Source organism: Lontra canadensis, unplaced genomic scaffold (genome assembly GCF_010015895.1).
Source record: "Lontra canadensis isolate GAN:19392208 unplaced genomic scaffold, GSC_riverotter_1.0 scaffold41, whole genome shotgun sequence".
In the NCBI taxonomy this organism is placed as follows: domain Eukaryota; kingdom Metazoa; phylum Chordata; class Mammalia; order Carnivora; family Mustelidae; genus Lontra; species Lontra canadensis.
In genome coordinates, this window is record NW_022631035.1 from 5,825,497 (window position 1) to 5,846,730 (window position 21,234).

Consider the following 21,234-nt stretch of genomic DNA (forward strand, 5'->3'; position numbering starts at 1 on the left):
CCACCCAGGCGTCCCTCAATTACATAGTTTATAAATCCTCTTTCTCTTGGGGCACCTGGGTGGCTCAGTCATTAAGCGTCTGCCTTTGGCTCAGGTCATAATCCCAGGGTTCTGAGACTGAGCCCCCCAACAGTCTCCCTGCTCAGCGGGAAGCCTGCTTCTCTCTCTCCCACTCCCCCTGCTTGTGTTCCCTCTCTTGCTCTGTCTTCTATCAAATAAATAAAATCATATAAAAAAATCCTCTTTTTCTTTCATATAATCATAAAGGAATACTTCTGGAAAAAACAGATGATCAGTATACAAATCTTTTTGTCTTCTTTGTCCTCCCCAGACTCCTCCTCTCCTTATATCAGTTGGTTTAACTCCTGAATTCCTGTATCTATATTGAAGACTCTTCAATTATGCAAGAGAAATTTCAACCTGTGGTATATCAGAACCCGAGGAAGACAGAAAGAATAAAATATGTTTGGAATCAAATGAAAATCTCCTAAAACAAAACATATTTATTGCCCAAAAGTCAAACCAGAAATCACTTTCAGTCACTCCAAAGTCAAACTAAGAATCATTCTCAGATCAAGCCAGAAGAATTGTGCTCTAGTGCAGTAGCTCTAGATGTGGCCTATATAAAAGTGCTAAGTGGATACATTTCATCCATCCTAATAAAATCAAATCTCCCGGGGCACCTGGGTGGCTCAGTGGGTTAAAGCCTCTGCCTTCAACTCAGGTCATGATCTCAGGGTCCTGGGATCCAGCCCCGCATCGGGGCTCTCTACTCAGCCGGGAGCCTGCTTCCTCCTCTCTCTCTGCCTGCCTCTCTGCCTACTTGTGATCTCTGTCTGTCAAATAAATAAAATCTTAAAAAATAAATAAATAAAATAAAAAGTCCTCTTTTAGCATGTTTACCAGATAATTTTAAATTCAAAAGTAAACAAAAAATTTTTCTACAGTTAATTACAATTAACATTTCTACAATTATATAAAGACATTTACATGTGGATAAAGACCAAATTAAAATTGAGAGATAAGGAGCACCTGCGTGGCAAGTTGGTTAAGTGTCACACTCTTGATTTCAGCTCAGGTCATGATCTTAGGGTTCTGAGATAAGGCCCCAAATAGGACTCCACGCTGAGCAAAGAGTGAGCTTCAGAGTCTCCCTTTCCCTCCCCTTCTGCCCCTCCCCCATCCCCCCACCCCTGCACCCTTGCTCACAGTGTGCATGTGCATGCACACTCTTTCAAGTAAATAAAAGCTTTAAAAATAAATAAATAACATTGAAAAATAAGTGGACAAAACTGAGAGATAAGTGTGGTATTATGGGAATGTGAAGGAATTAAAATCTTTTATCCCTTATTTTATTTACTTATTTATAAGTAGTCTCCACACCCATTGTGAGGCTTGAATTCACACCCCCAAGATCATGAGTTGCATGCTCTACCAACTGAGCCAGCCAGGCGTCCCCCAAATTTTTATTCCTTTAAAAAATAATTCCCAGGATGCCTAGGTGGCTCAGTGGGTTACACATCTGCCTTTGACTCAGGTCATGAACCCAGGGTCCTGGGATCAAGTCCCACATCAGGCTTCTTGCTCAGCAGGGAGCTTGCTTCTCCCTGCGCCCGCCACCCCCTGGTCCTGTGTTCACCACCCCCTCAACAAATAAATAAAATCTTTAAAAATAAAAGTAAAGGAGCGCCTGGGTGGCTCATTTGTTAAGTGTCCGCCTTTGCCTCCAGTCATGATCCCAGGGTCCTGGGATCCAGCCCCACATCGGGCTCCCTGGTCAGCGGGAAGCCTGCCTCTCCCACTCCTTCTGCTTGTGTTCCCTGTCACTGTGTCTCTCTGTCAAATAAATAAATAAAATCTTTAACAAAAAATAAAAATAAAAAAAATAAAAATAATTCCCTGGAACACCTGAGTGACTGTCATTTGGGCATCAGACTCTTGATTTCAGACCAGGTCTTAATCTCAGGGTTATGAGTTCAAGCCCCACATTGGGCTCCGCACTAGGCGTGGACCCTACTTAAAAAAACAGAGGCGCCTCTGTAGCGCAGTCCGTTAAGTGTAGGCCTTCGGCTCGCTTGGGTCATGATCCCAGGATAAATAATATAAATAAATAAAATAAATTTATTTATTTGTCAGAGAGAGAGAGGGAGAGAGAGCGAGCACAGGCAGACAGAGAGACAGGCAGAGGCAGAGGGAGAAGCAGGCTCCCTGTCGAGCAAGGAGCCTGATGTGGGACTCGATCCCAGGACGCTGGGATCATGACCTGGGCCGAAGGCAGCTACTCAATCAACTGAGCCACCCAGGCGTCCCTGATAGCTGTTTTAAACACATACATATATATGTATATTGATACATACATATGTGCACATACACAAATAAGGCCTTATTTGTGAGAACTTGCTTTACAGCCCCATGTAAGACTTCAAGTTGAGAAATAAAATTATAAATGTGACAAAGTCACTACTGGAGGAGTAAAAGCTGTTCTAGTCCTGTGGCTCTCAAATTTCAGAAAGCTTCAGAATTATCTAGAGTGCTTGTTAAACCACTGACTCATGGACTCTATCAATAGAGCTTCTTATTCGGAAGGTCTAGGGTACCACCCAGGGATTTGCACTTCTACCCAATTCACAAGTAGAGGTGATGTTGCTGCCCAAGGGACCACTGTTCGAGAACCATTCTCCCAGCTATCTTCTCCACCGCAGGGTGAGTGGAATCACTCACAAACAGGAGCTTGAAGAGTATAGATATATAAACTTTTTAAACATTTTATTTATTTACTCGAGAGAGAGAGAGAGATATAGCGAGAGAGGGAATACAAGCATGGGGAGTGGGAGAAGGATAAGCAGGCTTCCCGAAGAGCAAGGAGCCCGATGTGGGGCTCAATCCCAGGACCCTGGGATCATGTCCTGAGCCGAAGGCAGAGGCTTTAACCCACTGACCCACCCAGGCACACCAATTTCTGTTCATTTTATGGAGCAAACAGCTTCGAGTCACTGGGCCCTGCTAGAGTCCAGAAATGGACAGAGAAGGACTAGAGCATTAATGGGTTAGAAGAAATTGTCATTCCAGTGTAGAAGCTGCATTCAGAAAACCCACTGCAGGCACTTTTGGTATTCTCATGACAAGTACTATGTAAGTATTGCTCTGTCAGTAAATATTTATCGATCACTGGATCTCAGGACTTTGTTACCTGCTGAGACTACGAAGATATGAATAGCAATGATACCTGCCTTCAAAAGGGTCCTTACAGAGCCATCCTCTAAGTCATGTGTGTGCAATATGTATATTACTACATAGTGATGTATGGTATTGTGATGTGGGACAATATTTCCCTACAGTTATACCCCAGCTGACACATTTAAAGTGCAATATAGCAGGTTCTTGGCTTTGGCTGTTGGCACTATCTTGAGACCCATCTTTGCCATGACGCAAAGATAGAAAGCTGGAAGTTTTCTATAATATCACTGTTCTGCCTCCAGATTTCCTGCAGTATTTAGGCATTCAGTATTCAGTGTTCTTACAGTGTTCACACACATAGCTCAAGGACTCAACTAACCTTTGTTAGAATGGGAAGGAAATTTGATGTTATAAACTACACGCTTTAGTTGTCTGTGTTATAAATTCAGTTATGTGTTTCTTGGGGTTTTTGGCAAAGACTTAAAGCTCTAAATAAGACTGTGATTCTTGTTTTCCTACTACTTGTAGGAATATTGTTTTTTCTTTGGCAGCTGGCCATGAGAAGTACCTTCTGGCAGGTTTACCCTACCCTTACTTACCTTCTTACACCAATTATTGATATTTAATTAGATTTCTAGAGGAATGAGGCCTTTCTTTGCCCAAGTTCCTACTCAACCCCTAATGGTGAAAACACTCACCACACAGCTCTCCTCCTCACTTACCACTTCTCTCATCCTTCAGGATCCAAGAACTATGCAAGGTGTTGGGGATAAAACTGCAAACAAGACAGACAGGTCTCTGCTTTCATGGAAGTTTCATTCTGCCAAGAGAGTACCAAACAAAAATTTAAGTCAAAACAACTCAACTGGTGCTCCTGGACTATTCTAGGATTTTTTTCTTGCCTGTTTTTTTCTCTTCCTTGCATAGAGATCTATATGTGGTTCCACAGGAACTAAGCACTGGGCTCTGAGTTGGAAAGCCCGAGTTCCATAGGATTCTGGCTCTGCCACTTCAAGCTGGGTGATCAAGTTGGCCAACCTCTCTATGTCTTATTTTCTTCTTCTGTAAAATGGGGACAATAATAGAGGTTTAGTTAGGATCAAGGGGTTAGCACAGAATCCCCAGATAATAATCACTCGATGAAAATCTGCCATTGGGGGTACCTGGGTGGCTCAGTGGGTTAGGCCTCTGCCTTCGGCCCAGGTCATGATCTCTGGGTCCTGGGATCAAGCCCTGTGTCAGGCTCTCTGCTCGGCAGGGAGCCTGCTTCCCCTCCTCTCTCTCTGTCTGTCTCTCTGCCTACTTGTGATCTCTGTCTGTCAAATGAATGAATGAATCAATCAATCTTTGGGGAAAAAAGAGAAAATCTGCCATTGTTCTTTTCTGTATCTGCTACCCCTTCTACTTTTTACTCTAAAGCATCCTCTTCCAGTGCACAGCCACCCATTTTCCCTCCCCCATAAAAATGATGGGGGGGGCGCGCCTGGGTGGCTCACTCCTTAAATGTCTGCGGTTCAGGGTATGATCCCAGAGTCCTGGAATCGAGCCCCACATCAGGCTCCCTGCTCAGCGGGAAGCCTGCGTCTCCCTCTCCCACTTCCCCTGCTTGTGTTCCCTCTGTCTCGCTGTCTCTCCTCTCTCTGTCAAATAAATAACTAAAATATATTTTTTTTAAATGATGGAGGGACAAGCTTAATGTTGGGAAATTTCTACCTTTTCATATTTTTTTCCCTTTGGAAATTGTAAAGAGACTCTCGTATACAATTTTAGCAGATCCCCTAGGTTCAGCTCATAGAATTCCAGTCTGCCATTGGGATGTACTATATTTTTTTTTTAATATTTTATTTATTTGAGAGGGAGGTAAAAAGAGAGCACACAGGCAGTGGGAGTAGGAGAGGGAGAAGCAGGCTCTCTGCTGAGCAGGGACCCTGATGTAGGGCTCGATCCCAGGACCCTGGGATCATGACCTGAGCTGAAGGCAGAGGCTTAACAGCTGAGCCACCCAAGTGCCCCTGCCATTGGAATATATATTGCTCACACATTTGAATATGTTAACTACTTTTTATAGGAGTTCCTCCTTTGCCTGAAGGTGATTTTGTAATTTAGCATAACTTTGGAGAGGAAGGATACTGTAAGACACACCTGTCGCCTAAAAGCTAATGACTAAACAACCATTTGATTATTGGAGGCTCACAGATATTAACCAGGGTAAGTTTAATAGGACATATTCCTTTTATGGTTCTCCAGTCTTATCAGGCTGGGAAGGTATGTGATGGCAACAGAAGACCTAGGTACAGGAGAGCAAGGATAGCTTCTCTCTTTCTTTCTCTGTAGTACCTGGCATAGCACCCAGCTTGTTCATTCCCTGGCATACAGTAGAACCTCAATCAACACTACTTGCCAGCTGTGTGATATTGGGCAAGTTATTTAACTCCTTTGACCCTCAGTAGCCAATAAATACTACACTTACTTAGAAGGGTTTGTGTAAGGAGAAAATGAGCTAATATTAGTAAAGCCCCACTCAGTGCCTGACGCCCGAAGTTGGTTCTCTTCCCCTTTCACTTCTTGTGTATTTCGTACCCACCCCTGACCTGATTATAAGTTACTTGAATCAGGGACTTTGCCCAATGCCTAGCATGTGACCTCACACATAGTGATAGCTTCAATTTATTTACTCACTCAGTGAATCTTTGAGTACCTACAATGGATGAAAGCTTGGAGTTGATAGAGAGCTGGCGCATTCAGGAACCCCAAGTAATTGAATATGACTGAAGCAGAGACTTCCAGGAGGAAATGATGAGAAAGAGCTAGACTGGTTAGCCTGGATTAACTCTCAAAGGGCTCTGTAGGCCTTATAGGAATTTTGGACTTTACCCTTCAAGGCAGAGGACTGCCACTGAACCAAGGAGTGGCAAAATTTTTTTTTTTTTTGTTTTTACTTTAGAATGGTTTGTGGTTCTCAGACCAGTGTGTGTTAAGAATCATCTGGGTGGCGGGGGGGGGGGGGGGAGAATCATCAGGGAAGCTTGTTAAAAAGGGGGGATTCTAGAGTACCTGGGTGGTTCAGTTGTTTAAATGCTGGCCTTCAGCTCAGGTTATGATCCCAGGGTCCTGGGATTGAGTTCCACATCCCTCTTCCTCTCTCTGTGTCTTTCATGAATAAATAAATAAATAAAATCTTTCCAAAAAATGGGGGATTCCAGAGCCACACTGCCCAAGAATATGCATTTATTTTCTTACAAATATGCATTTAAACTGGTACTCTAGGGTCACCCATCTGCCTCAGTTGGTAGAGCATGCAACTTTTTTTATCTCTGGGAGGTGAGTTCAAGTCCCATGCTGGGAGTAGAGCTTGCTTAAAACAAAACAAAACAAAAACAAACAAACAAAAAATGGTACCTTAGATGCTTCTGAGCCACTCAAATATACAGGCACAAGAGGAACTTACCTTACAAAAACAATAACAAAACAGGAGGCTATTGCAGTAGTCTCGGGGTAAGCTGACTTGAATTTAGGCTTCCCCTGCCCACCCTGATTAGCCTGTCTTTCATGTAGGGCCTTAAGCCTCCTCTTCCCCATGAAGGATCAGCTGGAAGTCCAGCAAATGCAGATGGGCTCGGAGACCAGACAGAGCCTGAAGAGAAGCAGCTAGATTTGGTAGGTATTTAGAAGGTGGAATAGACTGGACTCGGAGATCCATTGCATGGGGAGGTGAGGGGGTGAGGGTGAAGAAGAAAAAGAAGTCAAGGAAGCCCCCTGGCTCTCCGGCCTAGAGGAGCAACAGTTGTAATGGTGTGCCATTCAGTGAACCAAGAACTCAAAGGAGAAAGGCAGTGGGTTCCCAGAAGGTGAAGTGAGGAATTTTAGTTGAGATTTGCTGAGTTTGATGTGCCTCTGGGACATCCAAGTGGGGATTTTCACAGGTTGGTTGGATTTGTGGGTTGGATGCTCAGAGCAAGACCTAGTTTAGAAACACATATTTGAGAATCCTTAGCTAATAGGTGGTGATAGAAGGTGGGTGAAATCATCCCAGGAGAGGGAATAGAATGATAAGAGAAAAGGATCTAAAACACAACGCATGGAACATTTAAGGGAAGGCCTGAGTAGGAAAAGAATTGCAAAGGGATCAAGGACAGGCCGGAATCAACAGCCCAAAGTCACAAGCAGGGGATTCCGAGCAGTGAGGATTGGGGAAGCACACTGGATTCCGCACAGAGGTCTGTGGTGACCTTGCAGAGAGCATTTCTAGGGGAGCTCCGGGGACAGCACCAGGCTGCAGTGGATTGAGGAGTGAGTGGGAGGTGAGGGAGTGGAGGCAGCTGGCATGGACAGTTTTTCAAGATGTTTGGCCAAGAATGGAGCGAGATATGTTGGTAACTTAAGAAGGAAACAGAATGGAGAGAGGCTTTTTCTATGCTAAGGGAGGAGTGGAAGAAAGCATAAAGACGAAGGGAATAATAAAACCTACCTAGAGTAGAGGGAGGAATCCACTGCCTTGAAGTCAGGATTGCTCCTAAGACAGGAAGGACCTACTTCTATTTTCTAACCTGACTGATTGGTCTGGAAGCTCCATATTGGGTGGTTCACTGTCAGGGATCCTGTTTCCTCTTGGAGGCTGGGACCCAGGCCATGAGTAAGGAGTTTGTAGGATGAACATTTTTTCCTCAGCTAGCAAAGTACGGATTTACCAGCAAGAAAGGAGTAGGCACCGCACTGAAGCAAGAGCCCGGTGGGAAGCGCGTTGAGGCTGAAGCTTTGAAATTCAGAGGATGAGATGCTGAGTGAGTGTGATGTTCCTCCAACCATGTAGAAAGCTGCATTTGGGCCACCAACAAGAGGGTTTTTTCCCCAGAACCTCATGCTAAGGCTTTGACTTAGGCTCCCCCTTCCTGCTCTAGTCAGCCTGCCTTCCCCAGCCTGAGTCTCAGGTCTAGGCCTCAAGCCTCCTCGTCCCCACCGAGGACCAGCTGGAAGCCATTTTGATTAAGCTCCACCACAGAAGGAGGACAATACAGCCCCGCCCAGAGCCAGGCGCGCCCCCGCGGCGGGCCGGGTGCGCGTGTCCGCGCCTCTTCCCGCCGGCCTGGCGGGCGCCGGGCCCAGGCCGGGGCGGTGCGAGGCGGGGGGTGGGGGTGGTTATGTAAGCGTTGCGCGCTCCCGCGAGGCGGCAACCAATGGGAAGCCTCGGCGGCTCGTGCTCGCGCACGCAGGGTGGGGGGAGGGAGCGCACGACGTGCGCGCGCCCTCTCCCTCCTCCACCGCTGCCGCCTCCTTCTTCTGCCGCTCCTGGTGCTGCTTGTGTGCTCGTTCGGTGCGGACCTGGTACCTCTTTTGTGAAGCGGCAGCTGAGGAGACTCCGGCGCTCGCCATGGCCGACGAAAAGCCCAAGGTGAGCTCGGCGCCGGCTCCCTCGGCTCCCCGCGCGGTCGGGGTCACGGCGCGGGCCGGGGTCCGGCCTGAGCCCGCCGCGGGCTCCCCGCGCCTTCCTGGGCCCCCCACGGGGCCGGCCGCGGCTCAGGCCCGGGCGCTCCGCGCCATTTTCCTCCCTCCCCTCTTCCTCCCTCCCGCGCGGGAGGAGGCCCCGCCGCCCTCCCCCGCCCCCGGCCGCCTCGGAGTGCGCGCCGGGCGCGAGTAGGGCGGGCGGATCGCGGACGCCCGCGGCCCCACCGGCCGCGAGCGGAGCTCCTCGGGCCCGGCCAGCCGGGCGCGCGTGCGGAGGGGCGTTAGGGCGCGCGGTGTCCCCACCCTCCGCGGACCCCGCGCGGAGCCGTGGCGGGTGTTGCCGCCTCCGCGGTGGCGGGGAGTTCCCTCCGCTCCGGGCTTTCCCTGCAGAGATGGGGGGCTGCGGGCATCTGGGGACCCCTGCCCCGCGCCGCGCTGGCCTGGCGAGGGCTCGAGGAGAATCAATGGGCTGCCGATGGGTTCCCCATCGGGCCGTCGTGAAGGGTCGGGGGTTCCGGGATTCCCGGGGAGTATTTCCCACTTTCCCGGCTTCGGGGTCCCCAGGGGGCTGGGCAGGGGTTTTTCCGTTGGTGCCAGATCACCCCTATCCTGGCGAGACCATGCGGTTTCGAGAAGTTGCAGGCAGAGGGGAGAGCAGAAAGACTTGGTCGGGCTGAACTTTTTAACGCGGGTTTTGAGGCAGCGGGAGGCTCTTCCCGTGAGGACTGAGGCTCACACGTCTTCCTGGCACACGGCACTTTGGTAGGGTTTGTTCTGTGACATCCCCCGCCCCTTCCTTTCTGAAGTGACTTGGGGGCTACAGAATCCCATCAGCCCTTGATTTTGGCGAACTTCAGGTTGGGTGGAAATCTACGAGGAAGACTTGGAAGAAAACGGCATTTGACCCATGACAACAAAGGGGAGGGGAGAATACGAGCCCTTAACTGAAAATAAACAAAAGTGAGGCTGCTAATAGAGGCGAACAGGAATAGTGGTTCTGAGTTATTACCGCTGCTTCAGAGAGAATCGGGGGATATTCCTCAGTGAGGTTTTTTTTTAAATGTAGTTGAGATATGTTATTAAACTGAGTTTAGTAACTTTTTAACAAGACCGTTGTAATGAGTTTTCAAATGCAAGGTCTAGATTTTTATCCGTGCGTTCTGTATTTGATAAAGAGAAAAGATGGTATTTTAATCTTTTTAAGGGAAATGACATATTTTGGGGGGATAAAATATGTCATTTTAGAAAATTCAGATACAGGGGTACCTTTCAGTGCATTGAGTGGGACCCATCTTTAAAAATCGATGGTGATCGCTGACGGTATTGCATGTAGTCTGCTTTTCTGTTTCTGTGACAGCTATTTAGTATCGTTGCTCCAGGATTTTCCATCTTTCAGATTGATTTCAGCCGCTGAAAACAGCTGTATGCTCTTTTATCATAGAGAATGAGAAACCTGTTGATTTCTGAAGCAAGTTGGGCTGCTGCTACTTTAAAAGGTGTTTGTTTTTCACATTTTCCAAATTATACTTTTATTTTTCTTTCAACAGGAAGGAGTCAAGACTGAGAACAACGATCATATTAATTTGAAGGTGGCGGGGCAGGATGGTTCTGTGGTGCAGTTTAAGATTAAGAGGCATACACCACTTAGTAAACTAATGAAAGCCTATTGTGAACGACAGGTGAGGAACTGACATATGCACTTCCAATAAAACTTATTAAGAAAAACTTAATTTTCTTGAGAATAGAAACTAGACTGGCATAATATAATTATCTTTGGTTGAATGAATGCATTTATATACTTCACATATCACTTCTGTCCTACGCTTGGTATGTTGATGCTTCATAAAACCCTTAGGATGGTTTGGTTAATATTCTGTATGATTCTAGTCCTATGCCAGAATTCATCAAATTATAGTCACAACATGCAATTTGTTCCCCAGGGGACTTGATTCTACTTTGATAAGAGTATAAGCATGAACTTGATAAAATTTCATCTCAGGCTCTTTTTTAATTTTTTTAATCCATTTAGAATTTGTGTCCTGTCAGAACAGTTTGTTTTGAGCATTTAAACCAATTTGGAAATAAAATTAAATTGTGAGTTTAACAACATTGCAATTTTCCTGAAGCATGTAAAATTGGTAGTATTTTCTTAACTAATGGTAGAGGTCAAGAAACTTAACCTCCTGAGTCAGGCAAAAACATTCCTATGTTATAGGGACACTTGGGTTTTACTCAGAAATTAGTAAATGGACAGCAAGAAGAGGAAGTAGAGATGAATAGATGCTGGGAGGTGAATGCAGGGTTTAAGACAAAGAAGCTTCCTTTTGTGAGGTTGAATCTGTAACAATAAAGAGGTAACTTTAAAGATGACTTTTGCAAGTCTAACAAAAACTCTGATACGTTTATCAGTTAATAATAACCTGGTAGAAGGGTTTTTTTTGTTTGTTTGTTCTTTTTTGTTTTTTTTTCAACTTTTTTTCAACTCTGAATGCATACCATTAAAGTTGGGAAAGTCATTTTTTTAGACTAAAACAAGTTGTCTGCAATGCAAATTGCCTTAAAAATAGGCTCAAAATAGAGTAAGACTTAAACCTGTAGAAGTTGGAAAAAAAAAAACAACTGTGGAAGTTGGGAGATTGAGTTTGAGCTGATACTTGTTGGACTTCTTGCATGAGCTCTAAGGCCATTTGGAGGAAACTGAAGATAAACTTCATTTTGAGATTGAAGCTTTATTTTATGCATAATTTATTTGTAATAGAACACTGTGCTTATAGGATTCTTTTAGTTTTGTATGTAAACTAATCCTATAATTCCTTAAAAGATAATGATTTTCAGTGTATCTTATTTGAAGAATTTTGGTAAAATTCCTTGGAACAACTAATAAATATGTACTTCCTACTTGTGCCAAAGAATTTTTTGCTCTAGCATCTTCCATATTTGAACACTAGTGCCCCTTCAGGTTACAGGGGAATTTTAAAAGGTAATCATCTTGTAGAACTTTCACATAGCACACTTCTTACAAAGTAGAAACTCATGCTTAGGTTTAGTGGTTTTCAACAAAGTTCTCAGCATATCTTTTTACTAAATTCTAGATTTTAAATCGTCACACATTTTTTAAAGGGTCCTATTTTTCAAAACTTATTATGGAAACTCAAATGTAGAGCAAAGTTGAAAAAACTTTACATTGAATACCCGTATGCTTACCACCTAGTTTAACCATTAGCATTTTACTAGACATATCTATTGATAACCTCTATTAATCCTAAAAGTTCATATTTAAGTTTTCCTTTATTTCCTGTAGGGGCCCCAAAGGATCTTTTTACTTATCTGATACTTATCAGATGCCTACCATGTGATGGGGCATCATACTGTGCACCAGAAAAATGAAGACATATAGTACATCCCATATGGAGATTGTCTTTATAAGCACCTGGGTGGCTCAGTTGGTTGAGCATCTGCCTTTGGCTCAGGTCATGATCCCAGGGTCCTGGGATTGAGCCCCGTATCAGACTTTCTGCTCCTCCAGAAGCCTGCTTCTCTTCTCCCCCTTCCCTTGCTTGTGTTCCCTCTCTAGCTGTGTCTCTCTGTCAAATAAAATCTTTATTTAAAAAATTTTTAAAAATAGAAGAAATTGTTCTGTAGGATTGAGTTAGTGGGTCAGTCAAGAATTAGGCAGTTTTCCTGGTATGTTAAAATTTAGTATATTACTCATGTAAATAAAGTTTTTCTTGAATTTTCTCAGTTAGGTTTAAGTTGACTAAACTTGGGGCCACTCTTAATTTGCACTAGGGGAAAAGCATTGGTAATCCATTAAAAATATAATTCCACTGCATATCACTTGGAATGCAAATATAATTTGAAGATAAGATTCAGGAAGATTTGGAAAGATTAGTTCCCTTTTTCTTTTAAAGATTATTTATTTATTTATTTATTTGACACAAAGAGAGAGAGAGAGAGATCACAAGTAGGCAGAACAGCAGGCAGAGAGAGGGAAGCAGGCTCCCTCCGTAGCAGAGAGCCCGATGCGGGACTCGATCCCAGGACCCTGAGATCATGACCTGAGCTGAAGGCAGAGGATCAACCCACTGAGCCACCCAGGTGCCCCCCCCCCATTTTCTTTTTAGGTGTGGGTATAGCCTCTCAAAAGTCTAGAATATTTACTTAATTTAATTTGCATAGCTAAAGGGTTGTTTTGTTTGTTTTGGACAGTTGAGGATTCTTGACTAAGGATTTCCTATCAAGATTAATTGAATGCTCATATTTATTTTCTAATGAACTCAGTTGGATCTTTGGAGGAGTTCCAGTAGCTGTATGATAGGCATCTCAAAAGTGCATGTGCAAAAGACTTTTTTTTTTTTTTAAGATTTTATTTATTTGACAGATCACAAGTAGGCAGAAAGGGAGGAAGGGAAGCAGGCTCCCTGCTGAGCAGAGAGCCCAATGCAGGGCTCCATCCCAGGACCCTGGGATCATGACCTGAGCCGAAGGCAGAGGCTTTAACCCACTGAGCCACCCAGGTGTGCCCCCCCCTTTTAAAAAAGATTTTATTTATTTATTGAAAGACTCTTGATTGCGCTCCTAGAAATCTTTTTCTCCGGTATCCCCACTCAGTAAATAGCACTATGTTATATCTAGTTGGGAGGTCAAAACCTTGGATCATCCTGGATGACGCTTTATAACTCCTATAAAATCCATCAACAAATTCTGTTCTCTATTTAAACCTGTGCTGTTCAGAACAGTAGATAACAAGCCATGTGTGACTGCTCATCTCCTGAAACATGGCTAGTCCAAATTAATATGTGCTGCAAAGTGTACAATATGTGCCCGATTTTGAAAACTCATAGTGGGAAAAGTAAAATATCTAAATTTTTCAAATGTCAGTTACATGTTAAAAGGATTTTTAACATATTGATTTAAAACATTAAAATTTTACCTGATTTTAATGTGGCATTTAGAAAAATTAAAATGATGTGTAGCTCACATAATAAGATTTCTTTTGGATAGTGCTGAGCCCTTAGCCATTTTATTCCACTCCTGGTTGATTACTATCTTTGGAGACTTTTCTGATTAATTCACAGTGCTTCTGTTCCCATCACTCGGTCCTCTCACTGTTTTTGTTTTCTGCACTGATCACTGTATTTGCCTCTCCGTTAAAATGTAAGCTACACGAGTGTAGGGCCTTTTTGTTCACTATTTCTCTAGAACTGAAACTAGTACCTGACGTATATATGAGTGTGTTCGGTAAATGCTTATAAAGTGATAGCGAACATTCAAGCTGCCTCCAGAAGCTGGGTTGTAAATAAATTTTCTGTTCACATGTAGAATTGAGTTTGCCCTCTTTGGCTGAGGGCATACCGTTCCATTCTAGTGTGCATTTACTATAACTAATGATTTCGTGGAATGTTAAGTGGCTTTAGAGAGCCCAGACTGATTCATTGGTTTAGTCCTGTTCGGTTTTGTGAAATGAAGAAGTAGGGATCCAAAGAGATACCCTCACACAGCTCTTCTGTGGCACAACTCTTGAAGCTGAAGCTCAGAGATAAGATTTACTCAGAAGTGGAACCCAAATACTGGTTTCCAAATTCATTGAATTTACAAGGTTTATGGAATCTGAAAGGCAGGTCTCCTGAATTTGGACGTTTGGTCTGTAGCAAAATGAAACATTTTATTGATGAGGAAAAGCATGCAAACAGGTAGTAATAAAGGAATATGATGCCTGTTCTGGCCTTATGGTTTTTTCCCTTCATGTTTTGAACGGCCATGCCATTGATGTTAGGACCTTACTTGTGGACATAGAGGAAGAAACCAGCATATGGCTTTGTATTTTGTTAAAGCAATGGGTCTTCAATGGAATGTTTGCAAATGTGTAATTAGTAGTTAATGGCTTGGCATTTAATTCATGGTTGCTTTGCATAATCACAAATTAAATTTGGATGTCATGAGGAATGAATTAAGGTTGTGTCCCCTATCTGGTCCGGGAATCGCATTCTTTAAGACAAAGGCTAGTCTGAAAGTGGTATGTGTCACAGGCTAGAGTGTTCAAGGTAGGTAATACGATCTTGATGTTAGGGGTAGTTTTAAAGACTTAATGAATCCATGTTTAATAAAGGAATACAGGAGTCAAGTAAGTATTGAGCACTTTGTTTCAATATTCTAGTCCTAGGAACTCAGTTTAGTTGAAGCAGGGATTTGTGTAACAATAGTTACACAAACATAGTAACAGTTTGTGGTATGAGGACAATACAGGAGTGATTTTTTCTTCTTTTTTTTCTTTCTTTTTTTTTTTTTGGTAGGGTGCTTCCTAAAAAGCTCTTTTTCCAGTCAATATATTTATAGCTTATGTCCAGAGAGACTTTATTTTCCCATCTTATCTTTAGTTGGTTGCAGTTGCCAGCTTTGCTCCTTTCCCCTTTTCCCCACCCCTATGTCAGGTAGGTAATGATTAGTAAAACACTGGAATCTGTTTTGCAGAAGGGGCATGCTTAGGCTCATTTATCTCCTCAAATACATACAAAAATTTCTTGAAGCTGAACTTGTAATTTTAAAATTTCCTTTTTGTAATAAAGCTCCTCAACTTAGTAGGCTTTAGATTTATTTTAAATAAAACGAAGCATGGTAAGGTAGGTACTCCTTTTCATCCGTTTTATTCCATCAGTAACCTATCCATTAGCACCTACTGTGTGCAAGGAATGCAGTATGTAACCAAGACAGTCAGCGGTTCTTGTCCCTCCTGGAGCTTGCTTTTCAGTGAGAGGTTGACAAATAATCATTGCTGGTCTGGGTAAGTACTAAGAAGGAATTTAAAAAGCAGGTGGTTCTTTTGAGGTATCCACATTTTTAAGCTTACATGCTTATGGATGGTTTTAGGACAGTAATGGTGGAAATGTTTAGCCAAGGGTTGAATTCTTGTGGTGTGCCTAACATTGTGCTTGGTTACTCTTGCTTGGTGATAGGAATTGTTTGGATAGAAATGAAGGTTAAGTAGCTTTTCTTTTTTAAGATTTTATTTATTTGAGAAAGAGATCATGAGAAGGGGCAGGGTCAGAGGGAGAAGCAGACTCCCTGCTGAGCAGGGAGACTGATGTGGGACTTGATCCTGGGCCTCCAGGATCATGACCTGAGCCACCCAGGCATCCGAAGTTTAAGTAGCTCTAAGGCAAAATTTTAATTGTTACGTTTAGGTGACTTCCAGTTTTCATTATTAAGGGTGGGTTTTTTTTCCCTTTTTGAGAGCTCTTTCTGCAATGGAGAATGTTGCTGTGCATATATGTTACTTTAAATTTCAGTATGTTGGGGCGCCTGGGTGGCTCAGTGGGTTAAAGCCTCTGCCTTCAGCTCAGGTCATGATCTCAGGGTCCTGGGATCGAGCCCCACATCGGGCTCTCTGCTCAGCAGGGAGCCTGCTTCCTCCTCTCTCTCTGCCTGCCTCTCTGCCTACTTGTGATCTTTGTCAAATAAATAAAATCTTTAAAAAAAAATTTCAGTATTTTTCTAACTCATTTAAATGCAGTTTGACTCAAGCTATGATCTGTTCAAACTTGGAGTAGCTGTGGTCTCAAAGTAATACACATTTTTTAAAACGACCCTTTTTAAAATTAAAAAAAAAAGATTTATTTGAGAGAGTGAAAGAGTAAGTTGGGGACAGGTAAAAGGAGAGGGAGAGAGAATCTCAAGTAGGTCATGACCTGAGTCAAAATCAAAATTTGGCTGCTTAACCATCTGAGCCATCTGGGCACCCCTAAAAAAGACCTTTTGATCATTTTTCGGGCGCCCAGGTGATTTAGTTGTTTATGCGTCTGCCTTTGGCTTAGGTCATGATCCTGGAATCTGGGAGAACGCCAGAGATTCAGCCTCCTGGCTCAGCGGGGAGTCTGCTGCTCTCTCTCCCTCTGCTCCTCCCCCAGCTTGTTCCCTCTCTCAATTAAATAAATAAAATCTTAAAAAATCATTCTTCCTAAGAAGTTCGAACATAGTTCAGAGAATGTGAAAGTCATGCCAAACCACATAGAAATGTGAACATGTTGATGATCATTTATTTAGGTTTCTCTTTTAATATATTTATGGCTAAGTATGCATATAATTTCTTAGTGTTTCCTTGCATTCTTAACTGTTTTTAAACTCTCTTGCAGGGTTTGTCAATGAGGCAGATCAGATTCCGATTTGATGGGCAGCCAATCAATGAAACAGACACACCTGCACAGGTAAAAATCTCTTTGTGTTAACTAGAAAAGTCAGTGTGTTTTGTGATTTGCCCAGCAGCCTTGTTTTTATTTGTAGACTTTTAGACATTGGAGTAGAGTTTTTCACCAGAGTGCAAAACTCTAAAATATCATGAATATTAGTATTTCTTCAGGAAATGTTAGTGGTTTTTAAATATCCAGTTACCATTTTGTAAAGCTGACAGGTCATTTAGTTAATTTAGTCTAATATTTCCCATTGCCAGCACTATGTGGAGACAATACTTCAGAATGCTGTTTTTGTCGCCACAGCTCTTGATCATGCTCCAGGTTCCCAGCAGGTGATTGGTTGGCTGTAGACCCTGAGCATTTTCACTTCTCATGCTGATTTCTCTTTCACCAGCCCTTGTGAACTAAAGGGACCTTGGGGGCTCTAACTGGAAGTCTCTTGATGGTTTAGCTTGATCAGTAGGGTTTTTGATACTAGGTGACTTTCCAAAGCCTTCTGCAAAAGGTGATGCTGTCTGATCCCTTAATCTATTTTTTAATTTTTTTAAAAGATTTTATTTAATGAGCCAAAGGCAGTCGCTTAACGACTGAGGCACCTAGGTGCCCCTCCCTTAATCTCTTTACGAGTCACTTTGCAAGGGATCAGCTGGGTGGTCTTTTGTGGCAAAAGCTCTTCATATTTGTTTCTTTTTACTCTCTGAGATTCCACTCAAGACTTAGTTTGGGGGAAAAATATTTTGATAGAAGTTTAAATTGAAGCCTGTCTACTTTCAAATGTTTTATCAGTCCATAAAAACCAGAAAGTAATAAATATGGTATGAGTGAAGCAGCCTATTCTAGTTGTGTTTTAAAAATTTGAAATGTCTGGGTTGTAATTGAGGAGAGAATGTTTTGAAGTAATTTCCCCTGGTGAGTCTCTAAGAAGCAGTTATAGTAGATAGCCACAAGGAGGAGCTGCGTTCTCTTGGTGAGTGAGAGACAGGAAAGACGCTTCTATCCTTTGAGGCATTTCAAGTTTCACTGTAAAATGTAACATCCCTGGGGTTTTATATCAGTAGATAGGCTGAAGACCTGTTTTGATGGTTTAAAAAGAATAAAAACCTATTTACACTAAACTCGGATGTTTAGAATGCATTTGCTGTCTTTTGATTTTCTCATCTGCCACCAAAAACAAGTTCTGGTCTCTACATTGCTGGCTGCGAATATTAAACTGTGAGAAGGATTTGTTTGGAACTGCATTATGAAATTTTACGTTGAAAGTGGACTCGAACTCCTTTGAGTATTGGGAATTGAATTTGCTGTAGAATGAAACTGATTCATTTTAGAATTACTCTCCCAATGTTTATTAAATAGTAGAATTATATAAAATAGAATATCTTGGGGTGGCTGGGTGGCTCAGTGGGTTAAGTGTCTGCCTTCAGCTCGGGTCATGGTCTCAGGGTCCTGGGATGGAGCATGGGCGTTGGGCTCTCTGCTCAGCAGGGGGGCCTGCTTCCCCATCTCTCTCTGCCTACCTCTGCCTACTTGTGATCTCTCTCTGTGTCAAATAAATAAATAGAATCTTTAAAAAAAAATAGAATATCTTAATGACCAGTTTTAATAGTAATGTAATTATGTGTCCACATTCTGTTAAATACTCTCTTCGACTCATTTAATTCTCATAACTGAATGCTATTTCATTTTACAAAGAGGGAATTGAGACTTAGTAACATTTTATTTTAAAGATTTTATTTATTTATTTATTTGACAGAGACACAGTGAGAGAGGGAACACAGGTGGGGGGAGTGGGAGAGGGAGAAGCAGTCTTTCTGATGAACAGGGAGCGTGATGTGGGGCTGGATCCCAGGACCCTGGGATCATGACCTGAGCCGGAGGCAGAGGCTTAACCCATGGAGCCACCCAGGCGCCCAAGTCATTAACATTTTAATGCTATGGTCCTACTTTAGTGTTTTTGAAGTTTGTTGGAAATGATTCTGTTTCTTGTCTTTAGGTACCCAGGGTTCTTGTTTTGTATTTTGTTTTTTTCTTCCCAAATTACCAGTTTTTAGAACATATTTTTTTGAGGGTAATTATCAGCATAATAAACTGTTACAAAGGTTATTTATTTTACAGCGCTGCCATATGTACCAAGATTTTGCTATTGTGGTAGAAAGGATGGTTTTATGTATGGGTAGTGAGTCTTGCAAACTTGGTTTGTGAGTAGCAGTTTAAAATTTAAAGTACTTTCTTAGTAAGTCTGTCCTTACATGTATCCCCTCCCTTACTGCACAGAGCTAACTGCCGTGCTGTGTGTGTGCGCATACACACACACACACACAAAACTTATAGAAATACAAATATAGTCATACTGTAACCAATTTTTCTGTCTCGTTTTTTTGTGTTTTTTTTTTTTTGTTTGTTTTGTTTTGTTTTAAGATTTGATTGAGCATGAGCAGAGGGAAGGGGAAAAGGAAGAGGGGGAGAGGGGATCCCAGGCAGACCCTGCACTGAGCCCAGAGCCCAGCTTAAGGTTGGATCTCACAACCCTGAGATCATGACCCAAGTTGAAATCAAGTGTCAGGTGCCCAGCTGACTGAGCCACCCAGGCACTCTGCTACCTAGTTTTCAAATTTGTTTTTAGCCTAATATTGTATCTTAGGGATAGTTCCATTTCTACACATGTAAATTTGTGTGGTGTTTTATGTTAAGAGTGTATCACATTTCTTTGAGTTTTTTATATTTAGGTTATTTCCAGGGTTTTGCTCATCTGAACAACATTGCAGTGAGGTCCTTTACACGTATCATTTTTATTTTCATTTATTTTGTTTTTATAGTATTTACTTTTATCATGATGAATTATTTTACCTTTTATTTTTTTTTAAGATTTTATTTATTTGACAGATAGAGATCACAAGTAGGCAGAGAGGCAGGCAGAGAGAGAGGAGGGGAAGCAGGTTCCCTGCTAAGCAGAGAGCCAGATGGGATGGGTTGTGGGGCTGGATCCCAGGACCCTGGGATCATGACCTGAGCCAAAGGCAGACGCTTTAACCCGCTGAGCCACCCAGGTACCCCTATTTTACCATTTTTATAACTTTTTTTTTTTTTTAAAGATTTTATTTATTTACTTGACAGCCAGAGATCACAAGTAGGCAGAGAGGCAGGCAGAGAGTGGGGGTGGGGTGGCGGGGGAAGCAGGCTCCCTGCTGAGCAGAGATTCCAGGACCCTGAGATCATGACCTGAACCAAAGGCAGAGGCTTTAACCCACTGAGCCACCCAGGCGCCCCTATAACGTTTTTATTTTCAATAAGTAAGAGTGAGGCGATTTAACTCATGGACATATTCAGCTTTTTCACTTAAAATTCTTGTTTTTTTAAGATTTTATTTATTTATTAGAGCACACACAAGCAGGGAGGAGGGGCAGAAGAAGAGGGAGAAGCAGACTCTGGTGAGCAGGAGCCTGATGTGGGGCTCCATCCCAGGACCCTGGGATCATGACCTGAGCCAAAGGCAGATGCTTAAGCGACTAAGCCACCCAGGCACTCCCAAGCTTTTTCACTTAAAAACTAAGCTTTCGGGGCACCTTCAGTGGGTTAAGCCTCTGCCTTCGGCTCAGGTCATGATCTCAGGGTCCTGGGATCGAGCCCTACATCGGGCTCTCTGCTTAGCAGGGAGCCTGCTTCCCTTCCTCTCTCTCTCTGCCTGCCTCTCTGCCTACTTGTGATATCTGCCTGTCCAATAAATAAATAAAATCTTAAAAAAAAAAAGGCAACAACTCCCACCCCTCCTTTCAAAAAAACAAAACAAAACAAAACAAAAAACCCCTTAAGCTTTCCATAATCTTCATATAAGGAAGACCAAGTGAAAAATTAAACCGAAGACTGATGCTACATTAAGCTGTAGGATGTCTACAGTAATGAACACTGGATTTGGGTGGAACTTGTGGCGTTTTGGGGGTACTTAAGTCCTAGAGCTAAAAATCTTAAGAGCTGATAATCAGTGGCCTTCCATTTGTTTTTCTTCTCTCATATGCCAGTTGGAAATGGAGGATGAAGATACAATTGATGTGTTCCAGCAGCAGACAGGAGGTGTCTACTAAAAGGGAGCCTGCTACTTTACTCCGGAACCCTCTTCCTCCAGACCAAGAAGACATTCTCACTTAGCCGCAATTTGGTTCCACCACATCCTGACTACTACAGTATAGTTTTCTCTATTCTTTCATTTTCCCCTTCCCCATTCCTTTATTGTACATAAAGTAACTGTGTATGTGCACAAGCATATTGCATTTTTTTTAACTAAATGGCCAATGGTATGTTTTGATCGACATCAAATGGAGATGGGTTGGGGGAAAATACTGCTTCTGTGAAAATACCCCCTCTCTCCATTAGTGGCATGCTCAGTCAGCTCTTATCTTTATATTCCAGTAAGTTATTTTGCTCTCACTGTTTAACA

General features: G+C 42.9%; 2 protein-coding genes across 3 annotated transcripts in view; one reads left to right on the forward strand and one right to left on the reverse strand.

Annotated features, from left to right (window-relative positions):
* NUP85 (nucleoporin 85) overlaps positions 1-3,918 on the reverse strand; it is a 36,152-nt gene extending 32,234 nt beyond the window's left edge. Inside the window, exon 1 of the mRNA XM_032870644.1 lies at positions 3,900-3,918. Coding sequence (XP_032726535.1) covers positions 3,900-3,911 — 12 coding nt within the window. The 5' untranslated portion in view covers positions 3,912-3,918. The remainder of the gene's footprint in view (positions 1-3,899) is intronic.
* Positions 3,919-8,392: 4,474 nt separating this feature from the next.
* Positions 8,393-20,922, forward strand: SUMO2 (small ubiquitin like modifier 2). Of its 2 annotated transcripts, none has more exons than XM_032870647.1 (4): positions 8,393-8,566; positions 10,167-10,298; positions 16,749-16,820; positions 20,819-20,922. In XM_032870647.1, exons 1-4 carry the CDS (start codon positions 8,546-8,548, stop codon positions 20,879-20,881), a joined length of 288 nt encoding a protein of 95 aa, XP_032726538.1. In that variant the 5' UTR covers positions 8,393-8,545; the 3' UTR covers positions 20,882-20,922. The 2 variants fall into 2 exon arrangements, with proteins under 2 accessions (XP_032726538.1, XP_032726537.1); XM_032870646.1 differs by lacking the exon at positions 8,393-8,566 and adding an exon at positions 8,955-9,145.
* The last annotated feature ends 312 nt before the right edge of the window (positions 20,923-21,234 follow it).

What these genes read in the sequence shown, in the direction of transcription:
- SUMO2 (XM_032870646.1), top strand. Translation starts at nt 9,095, where the DNA reads ATGGGTTCCCCATCGGGCCGTCGTGAAGGGTCGGGGGTTCCGGGATTC. An exon ending in AAGCCTATTGTGAACGACAG is followed by an intron (nt 10,299 to 16,748) that starts GTGAGGAACTGA and finishes ACTCTCTTGCAG; the next exon opens with GGTTTGTCAATGAGGCAGAT. An exon ending in AAACAGACACACCTGCACAG is followed by an intron (nt 16,821 to 20,818) that starts GTAAAAATCTCT and finishes CTCATATGCCAG; the next exon opens with TTGGAAATGGAGGATGAAGA.